The sequence below is a fragment of the Berghia stephanieae genome, chromosome 3 (genome assembly GCF_034508935.2).
Source record: "Berghia stephanieae isolate SIO BIC M18660-M18661 chromosome 3, UCSD_Bste_1.3, whole genome shotgun sequence".
NCBI lineage: Eukaryota > Metazoa > Mollusca > Gastropoda > Nudibranchia > Aeolidiidae > Berghia > Berghia stephanieae.
The window spans coordinates 12,802,076-12,812,086 of NC_088362.1; the positions used below are offsets into that span (position 1 = coordinate 12,802,076).

Below are 10,011 nucleotides of genomic sequence, written 5' to 3' on the forward strand. Positions count from 1 at the left end.
CCAAGACTAAGGCAGACAAAGGGGAATTCGTTCAAATAGGGAACAGATGTAGATTCCAAGAGTACACTATCAGTGTACTTAGTTTGAGATCGCCTAAATTCTCATCCAGACACAAGCACAGATCCCCACTAAGAGGAGTACACTCAAATGTTTACAAATCATATGTTAAAAATGAAAAGAGTAACCGTACATAACATAGAGATAATTTACAAGGAAAAAAATATCATCTCCAAAAACTATAACTACACATTCGACTGTTTCCCTCTCAGCCAAGGACTCCGACCAAGGTCAGGACTAAACCAAGCAGTCTCACTCCAAGGCAAAGACAGAAAGCAATTGGAAAACAGATAAGAGGGGATAGAAGACAGCAAGTACCTCCCTGCCCGCTATGGGAGGGAGGAACCCCACCCAGTCTCTGTGGAATACTGCAGGGAAAGACGAAGACAATAACAATAGATAGGATAGCATAGCATCAATCTTTATTAATATTTGAGGGAGCTATATTCATAACAATACCTGATAATCACTACCGTACAGAATTGGTAATCAGTACACACTAAACATTGATAATAATATTATAATGATGAATTAGTATTGGATGCGGGCCATGTTTTGAATTCTGTGTACGTTTTCGGATGATCAGATATTTAAACTACAAGAGCATACAGTCGTAGCTTTTGTGAACTCTAGTCTATAGATAGAATGCGCTTGGCCAAGGAGTTCACAATATTGCCATCCGGAAGTATAACGGACCAACACACAAACTCTGTGTAACCATGAACTTTTATAGTCTGGTCAATACAGTTTAGTGAGAACAACTCACAAACGCGGATGGCAAAAACAATAACAAAGGCCTGAGTGACGTCATCTGCATACTATCTATACAACGCGTTGGTAGAACCCCAAAGAGTAGGACGTTATCACGGTTTCAGTAGCGCGAATTACAGAAACACGTACTTGCAAAGTTCCATTCGACAAATCAATGTTTTCATTAAGTACTGTATATATCGCGGGAAGGATATATATATATATGAGTAAGTAGGATTATTAATATAATATAGTCTTAAAAGAGAATTCAAAATTGAACTGTCACCATTTCCGTGACAGTGCTTAGTTTGTTTTTTAGCCAAGTTTCTGTAATGTTTCAGAGTGTTGGTAGTTTCAATACCAAATTTTGAAGAACGTTGTAAAATGCAAAATAATTTATTCTTTGTTAAAGACACTAAAAATAAATGGTTAAAGAATTCAGATTTAGATTTTTAAATATCATCTCTCAGACAAAAAAAATGCTCAATCCGCCAATCGTTTTCTCAAGGACAAACTATTGTCTCATTCAAGATTACGACCCCAAAGCCAAACGTAAAGGACAAACAATAAAGGAGGGATAGAAGAAAAAGTAAGTTTGCCGATCTATGTAAACATCAGAGCCCCAAGACAGCCAACGTTTCCGCAGGCAGAATCCGGTGAAACCAAACGGTTTTAATTCCAGAACAAGGACACAAAAGCACACGGAATAGACACATTATGTTGCAGAGGGATAATCTAGATGTTGGCAAATAAAACAAAACTAATGGATGTAAAAATCCGGCGGCCAACTTTTCCATCATGAGAGTGAAATCAACCCACTGCAATATTAGAGTATATGTGATCAATCGCTTCAATCCGGTAATAGGTCAGATATATACGATTTTCATTCTTAGGTATCCGTATTCTTTCTTCGAAAATGGCCCCAGTCTCATATGTCATGCTATAATTTCATTTTTTCCATCTAAAACATCCTGACAAATTTGAGGCGAAGTGTCACACATAATATACTCTTGTCACAGAACGAGCATCGAGCCACAAGTAAAGGGGTCAAATCTTGAGAAATGAAGACACATCAAACACAGACTTATTCAGGAACCCCTTTGAGTAGAACTCCTTTGAGTAGAAAAAGTCTACTTGGCCGAAAGGAGCTTAACCCCCCAGGAATTTGCAAGCTTGTGGTCTGTGTAATCCACGGTTAGACGTGCATGTAATTCTCCAAGTGTAATTTGCAATATGAAATGAACTGAATAATCTAAATAAATTGGTGTTTTATGTAATGGGGGATAGGATATGGTCATTATTAATACAAAATACAATAGGAGAATGGATAATAGTACATTGGTCAAAATTACCTATGATATGAGATGTTAAGTAAAAAAATGATAACGATAATGACGATGACGACAATGAATATGATAATTGTGATGATGGCGACAATGATGATGATGGACTGTTATCAAATAAGAAGGAAAAATGGGGCCGGTAAAAATAAAGATCATTAAAATGAAAATTATTGTGGAGTAAGATTGGTATAGTCAATTAAGATACATTTTTACTCCATCATATTTCCAAAATTACCCAAAAAGAAACATCAATGCAGTTACTTGATAACAATAATTTATCACAGTGACAATCTTACCCTATTTTATAAGCAATACAATAAGCTCATGCCGGTACATCCAATATTTAAAAAGCTAAAAGTATTAGCAATTATTTCTAAGGTTACAAACACTAAATCATAAATTCAAGAATAGGAAAGCGTACCTGCAACTGTCTAAACTTTTCCAGAATGTTATATATCGGCTAAGTGATACAGGATATTGAAAAAAAAACAACCTTTTTTATAAAAAAAAAATATTTGGTTGATATTCAATTTGAAGCATGACATTCTTGGTACAATCAAATGTTAAAATTTTCATTCTTAATTTTAAAATGTATTTCTGGTTAGGTGCAATTCTTGGAAACTTTATAAATGCATCTAGATTTAAATGCTTTACTGTATTAATCTTATTGACAAGGGGAGGAACGTCTCAATATATGGTCGAACTATTGGGTCCATTGAAATAAAAACAAACAAGATAAGTGCGATCTTATATTTAGTAAATTTAGAACACATGTTTGAATCAATGTGGCGCACCTCTTTTAGACAAATATACTCTGGGAAATTGAAAATGTGTGATGTATTTGTGAAAGAAATATAGAAGGATGAGTGTTAAAAAAAAAGTAAACTATTCATTTATCATTTCCATGAATTATATTATTATGACTTTGATCACGCTTATATAGAATTAAGTCATCTACAATAAGTTAAAAAAAAAAACAGCCAAGAAATTGTAAAGCGAGAGAAAAACCAGTACAAATAAAGGAAAGAAGTAATATTCCAAGCACAAACTATTCCTTTTTCTTCTCTGAATTCAGTTTAAAGTCAAATTCAGAATTGAAAGCAAAACTGTGATAAATATAGTATCCTGTACCTGTGCTCTCAATGTCTCAGACATATTATTATCAAGTGCATTATGCCTATGTTTCCCATTGCCATGCCATTAAGATAGTAAAAGATAAAAGCTATGAGGCTTAAACGTTTTTAATAATCTAACCTCCCATGTATTTAATTTTTAGGAAAGTTTAAAAATGTAGGTATGTTTAAAATCACTCATCGCTCTTGTTAAGAGAATTAGGTTGTAGGACCCTAAGTGTCTAATTTAAATCTTTAAAAAAAACTCTCTATATACTGAAAAAAGGTTGATCAAATGAGAATTTATAGTTGCGCGGCAGAATAGTGAACAATTTTAAAGCAACATAAAATGGTGGTTACAATTACAAAAAAAGTATTTTAAAATCGATGAAAATGATACAAGAAATAACGATGCGTACCTGTGTATAGCTTATTTTTCCTGCAGGGAGTAATGTAAAAATACTATGAAATATAAACAAATAATTGAAGCAGAGTGAAGTTCACAACCTCACAGCGACGAGAATATTCATTTTTGGACCTACAGAATAAAATGTTTATGCAATTCATCCTGCAATATTTCATTCATAAAATTGTGAGACGATGACTAAAAAGATTTACTACCTACGTTGGTGCAATGAAAAAATAAACCTGATGGTTTTAAAAGATGAGAACGCATCTGAAACTCATTCATACTTACTAACGATCCTTTCGCTGATCGATTCACTGACTCATCCTCATACAAATGTACCAATACACACAGGTTTCCATGCACACATATATACACACACTCTCACACACAGAGAAACACAATCACTCACATAGACAAACACACCAAGACAATCTCACACTTAAATTCACACATTCCCCTCGACAAATATCGAAAATTGTTCTTTGTGTTGGATAAGTTAACATAAAAGGCTAAAAGCTCAGAAAGGACTTGGGCAAAAAGCAAGCCATCTCATACAGTTGTTGACGAGACTCTATAATCAGTAATTACACGATAATTTGATCATTTACTCCGAAATCAATTTAGCAAATAATTGAGCTGTTTTATATATAGCGCAATATCCACTAAACGTGCTCAAAGCGCTTTACAACGGGTCCCTGGAGAACAGCGACACTTAACATGTAGGCCGGGAAATGACGCCTGTTAGACGACATTACAACGCTGTTAACGGTCAGGTACTCATTTTACACCCGAGTACGGTGAAAGAATGTGAGTAAAGATCCTTTTTCAAGGACTCAACCATGCGCCAAGCGAGGCTGTAATCCATGACCTTCCGATCCGAAAGCGAGTGTCATACCACTAGACCACATAGCCGCATAATCACATCAATAAAAAAGCACAGACTTTAAAAATAGCTACTGTGAGACAAAAGAGGTCAAGTCACATGACGAGTCTTATTGAGACAGGAAGTCAATTAGATAAAAACATCCATTTTTAATCGAAATTTAATTTATCACTATAGACGTCTATATATAACTTGAAGCAATGTCTAATTAATATTGAGAGCGACTCTTTCACACATTTAAAAACTAAAAGCACGAGATACACATTATCTTTCTTTGCCGAGTATAAATTACATATAAACATACGGGACTATTCAGGCTTATAAAATATGTCAAACATTATTCATGATTCAAAATTCACACACAAAACAAGACAAAATTAATCCAATAAACCTCTATAATTAATTGCTTATGGATTTCATTACAATAATATGCATAATTGTTAACCTGTTATTGTTCTTTATAATACTGATTTCTCAATGAGCAGCATGACAATTCCGGACCAGTATTTGCATCCTAGCTTTATTAGTCCCATGTGAAATAAAAAAAGTTGCCGAATTCGTGGACGGGAACTGAAACGCATTATAAAAACAGCCACTCTGCGTCCGAGGAATTTTTGGCAACTGAATAAATCATCGAGTCTAGTTTGTCAACTGCACAATTTTTATAGTATTTTTTTAAACGTTAATGGGCAAATTGCATCACTATTAACAAAACAATCTAACACTCAGGCTGGAACAATGAATCTAAGTTGTTAACATGATATAAAGTTTTTGAATAAATTCACGATGTTCTGAAAATAATATAGGTTCTCTTGTAATAAACAATTTAAATTTTGACATAACATTATTTAGCTTAAAATCGTTTCCATTAATTTCTTGTGGATTAGTTTGCCAATACAAATGCAGGCATCAACAAGGGAATACTTACCCTCTTTGTCCTAGTTGTTTATTATTTACTGTAAAGAGATTTATTAGACTAATGTTTACTTTTGGGATAATTCCAAGATTATGGGATCTATCTATATCAGAAAAATCGGCTTGGAAAAGTATTTTCTGAGGATTAAGATAAGACATACTTTATTGATCCTGAATGGAAAATTATCATAATGTTACACCTCATTCATCGTTATATTAGCACAAATTTATACACTGTCATGAACTAATTAATGAAAATATGTATAGCTAATTAAAGCAAAATAAACATCAAATATTATAAAATAAAATATAATATTCATATTCTAATCAATGCCAAACAATTTGTGTCAGGTCACACAGTCTTATTGATTTAAACATCGTAACTGAAATTATAATAAGCTCTTTGTCAAAAGTAATTAATTGGTTTCTACATTTTAACGATATACACCCACTTGTTAATTTTACAAATTAAGAAACGATATAAAACTGCTCAATATATTATCTAACAGAAAATAAATTTTGGTTTAAAAACGAATTAATTACACCATGGAAACATAAAATGAAATAAAATAAATACAAAATAAAATGGTAAAACTCCATTGGAGATAGCGTTTTCCTTGCGACTCTCTACCTACTCGACCCAATTATTGTGCCAAGATATCCCTACATCTTTCATAACCTCTTAGGACTTTCTGCAAGACAAAATTATAATTAAATCTAGTATTTTGGACAATAGCACGGGGACCTTAGCCTCACTAACAAAAAAAAATTTGAAATATTTTTTTGATTGTTTTGTTCTTTTTCTTTTTGTTATTTTTGCTATCTTTATTTATCTATTTATCTATTTTAGGTACTGAATTGCATTTGCTAAGGGTTTTCTCTTACGACGATATGCTTGTCTGAATATTATGCTTCTAAATATAACTAGACACCAATTGTGGATTCTGTAGTAACTTTTCAAATTGCTGGTGTCAAACAAAAAATAAGTCCAAAAATGGCTGTTGATATTTAACGTTTTTACCGATTTTTTGATTAAAGTTATTATCACAAAATTGATTTACTAGAATTTAATTAATTGAAGCCCCAGGCCAGTTTTCCTATAGTGAAAATGACAGATGCCACAGCGGGTGCAGTGGCGCGGCTGGATGGGGCAGAGCTGATGTAGAAATTGGAGTAGACAGTTCTGCCCTTGAGGTCTTGAACAGGTCTGTAGTTGTCCACTAATGGCCTTGTGTTGTTCCTGTCGTCCAGCTCGGATGAATACAGATCACGGAACTTAATGAGCTAAAGGACATTTGAGAAAAAAAAATGAAAATCGTTACAAAATCTGGAAACTTAACGCATATGAAATATTTTTTTTAGAAACTTCGTCTTTTATAGGGGAATATCTAAAAAGTATGCTTAAATCGTTCGACAATATGTGACCCATCGTCCCAAAACGGTATTATGTCGAGATGAACCAGATACTAAAAAGCCAAATTTAAGCTAAACTGGTTAAAAATTTTAATTATTGCTATTTAGCATTTTATGATAAGATATTCATTCTATTCAAAAAAACATACAAACTCATTGCGAGTCGGATATTTCTGGAAATAAATTCAATTTTCAGCATCTTAAACATTCCGACATAATACCGTTTTAAGGCGAGGGGTCGCATATAATATAACACAATGTCATTAACGTCCATTCAATGGCAACATTAATTCCCTTTTCCTTTCATCCTCTCGGGAAATTATATATATATATATATATATATATATATATATATATATATATATATATATATATATATATATAATATCATTGTAGTAACATGTTTATTGAATTCGTCACAAGCCTATGTGCATTTATGACTCATCGTCTCAAAATATTATGACGGGTGATTTAAACAATGAGATATAATAATTTAAGCTTTTTTTCTTCTTTTTTTTTTTGTAGAGAGAGAGAGAAAGAGAGGCACAGAGAGAGAGAGAGAGAGAGAGAGAGAGAGAGAGAGAGAGAGAGAGAGAGAGGGGGGGGGGGGGAGAGGGAGAGGGGAGTAAAATAGTAAAAATTCGCATTTTTTGTTATTTTTATTTTAAAGTCACTTTTCAACACTTGGTTCACTCCGTTTTGAGGCGATTGTATTGCTGTTTTTTAAAAAATTGTTCTTACTCGTTTTACGGCGCTTGCGACTTATTTAGGTCATTTCAGAACCAGTACAAAAGAAGAAAAAAAAATGGGGTAGGTAGTCAAAAAGAAAAATATAGATTTACAATTAATAGCATCCGAGAAAAGGTGCGATTAAGGGGACTGGTTCAAATAAGGAATAAAATCGATTCCAAGTTAATATGCTCACATTGAGCATCCATACAGCAAAAAACACGGGGTCCAATTAAGAGGAATGCATTCAAACACTAACATAAAGATCAAACAAAAAAAGTATGTAACGTAAATCACTAACCTGGTTTTCAGAAATTGGAATAGTGCTGTAGAAGACTGTCCACGTGACCGATTCGTCACAGGTGGGCGTGGTTAGACTTCCGTCATATCGGAAAAATTGTTTTCTATCCCGAGGCATGATCGAGTCGAGGCTGAAGGTAGGCAACGCCACCTCGGTATCTGTAAAAGTAGAAATGGAAAACTTACCTCTAAATTCTATTTGCTATTCTAAATGATAATAATAAATACTCTTCCGCCTAAGTGATTGTTTATGTTTTAAGCGTTTTACGGCGCTTGCAACACATTAAGGTCATATCAGCGCTAGTTATTTCGCCCGCCTCAGTAATCAATGAAGAAATATAGATAATTCGTCAAACAAACGTCTGATGTCAACTGGCATCGCCCATGTTGTCCAAAGTGAGCAAGTTGATGGGTTTATAATCTTGCCCAAGGATAAAAATGAAAGTGTTTAAGACGGAACTCGAACTCGGGAGCTTCCTTGTCAGAGTGCAATTCCTTAACTGCTCGGCCACCTCAAATTCCCCTTTCTAAATAAGCTGCATTGACTTTGTCGGAAAAAATGTAAAACCACTGAACAGGCGTCAGATCTCGTCCTGCACGTTAAGTATATACTGCCCGTTGGCTAGGGACCCTTTGTGAAGCGCTTTGAGCACGTTTAGTAGATATTGTCCTATATAATAGCTCAAATTTGTTTTCAAGTTTGTTTGGTTTATTCTATTTCCCCTTATTTTTGTTGTTGTTGTTGGGAAACGTTGTGTGTTTTGATAGTAATTGAAGTAGATTGGAAACTAAGTTGAAGTCATTGTGGCCAAATAAAGTCGTATTGTAAATTTAAATTGAAAGCAAGTCGAGACTTTTATGTACATGTTTTAAGAGATACGAGTCTGGAATATTGTTTTTTTCTCTGTTCAACAGTAGTAGATACACACTTTTAAATTCAAAGCAGAAATCACACATGATTTAGAATGATTTAAAAAAAAAAAAAGATTAAATGGCCTCTAATGAGCCCTGACTTGAATCCAATGGACTACAGCATCTGGTCAATGGTGTCCAGATCGGTCTGTAAGAGCCGTACAATGTTTTACGCAAAAGGAGAGAAGGAGAGTCTTAAAAAGATATATTCAAAATACATGGAGTTGAATTTTAATCACTTTTCAAGCCATATTATAAGAAAATATAAATTGGACTACGGGGGGGGGGGGGGGGGGGGGGGGGGGGGGGGGGAAGGCTACACATAGTCATAAAACAAATTGGGAGATCTACATACAGTTGACATCGAAATTTCAGAATGATGTCCGAAATCCTCGATATGTTACATCTGTAGTCTAGTGAGTTTATAAAAAATAAAACGATTGTCGAGTTGATTTTTTTTCAAGATATTTTCCTGAAACATTGCGTATATGAATTTAAATGAATTGTAAAAATTCCTGACTTTATCAATTTATATTCATGCCGCTACCAAACGTTTCCATTCTTTTTTTTATCTCGTGCCCCCTATACTGGACAAATGAAATAAAGTCGTATAGCGATACTGATCGCAAAAATCTGCTCCCAAAGAATGTTCTCTGGTAGAGAATGTAGTGCGGCTATGTGGTCTAGTGATATGACACTCGCTTTCGGATCGGAAGGTCCTGGGTTTGAGCCTCGAGCTCGGCGCATAGTTGAGTCCTTGGAAAAGGCTCTTTACTCACATTCTCTCACCGTACTCAGGTGTAAAATGAGTACCTGGCCGTTAACAGCGTTGTCTTAAGATAACATGATTTTTATAAATTCAAAATTAAAAAAGAGATTCAAATTAACTAGTTGCCAAGTTACGATTAAACCACTACAATTAATGGGATACATACATAGGTTGACATACTATTTATACTAAATACTGTTCATATAGGTTATAGCTGGCACAATCAACCTACTTACTCGGGTTTTCGATCTTCGATAGATGTGAAACCAGTGGCTCCAGTTTTGGGTTATCTTCATCAGATATCTGATAAGAAAAAAATAGATAAATTTTACATGGAGTCAAAGGATGTCAAAGACATTTAAATATCCAAAGCTCGCAAGTGTATAAAGAATTTTGAAAATTAATTGCTCGTTTTTTAT

General features: G+C 34.1%; 1 protein-coding gene across 6 annotated transcripts in view; it reads right to left on the bottom strand.

The window, feature by feature from the left end:
- Positions 1 to 457: 457 nt before the first annotated feature.
- LOC144967160 (uncharacterized) overlaps positions 458 to 10,011 on the bottom strand; it is a 127,734-nt gene continuing 118,180 nt past the window's right edge. For 4 of the 6 annotated variants that reach the window (XM_078904058.1, XM_078904059.1, XM_078904057.1 and 1 more), the window contains exons 20-22: positions 9,829 to 9,895; positions 7,913 to 8,070; positions 458 to 6,753 (exon numbers count right to left, since the gene is read on the bottom strand). In XM_078904058.1, the coding sequence (XP_078760184.1) occupies positions 6,541 to 6,753; positions 7,913 to 8,070; positions 9,829 to 9,895 (438 nt within the window). In that variant the 3' untranslated portion in view covers positions 458 to 6,540. The remainder of the gene's footprint in view (positions 6,754 to 7,912; positions 8,071 to 9,828; positions 9,896 to 10,011) is intronic. The other 2 variants (XR_013644333.1, XR_013644332.1) reach the window with 1 other exon arrangement.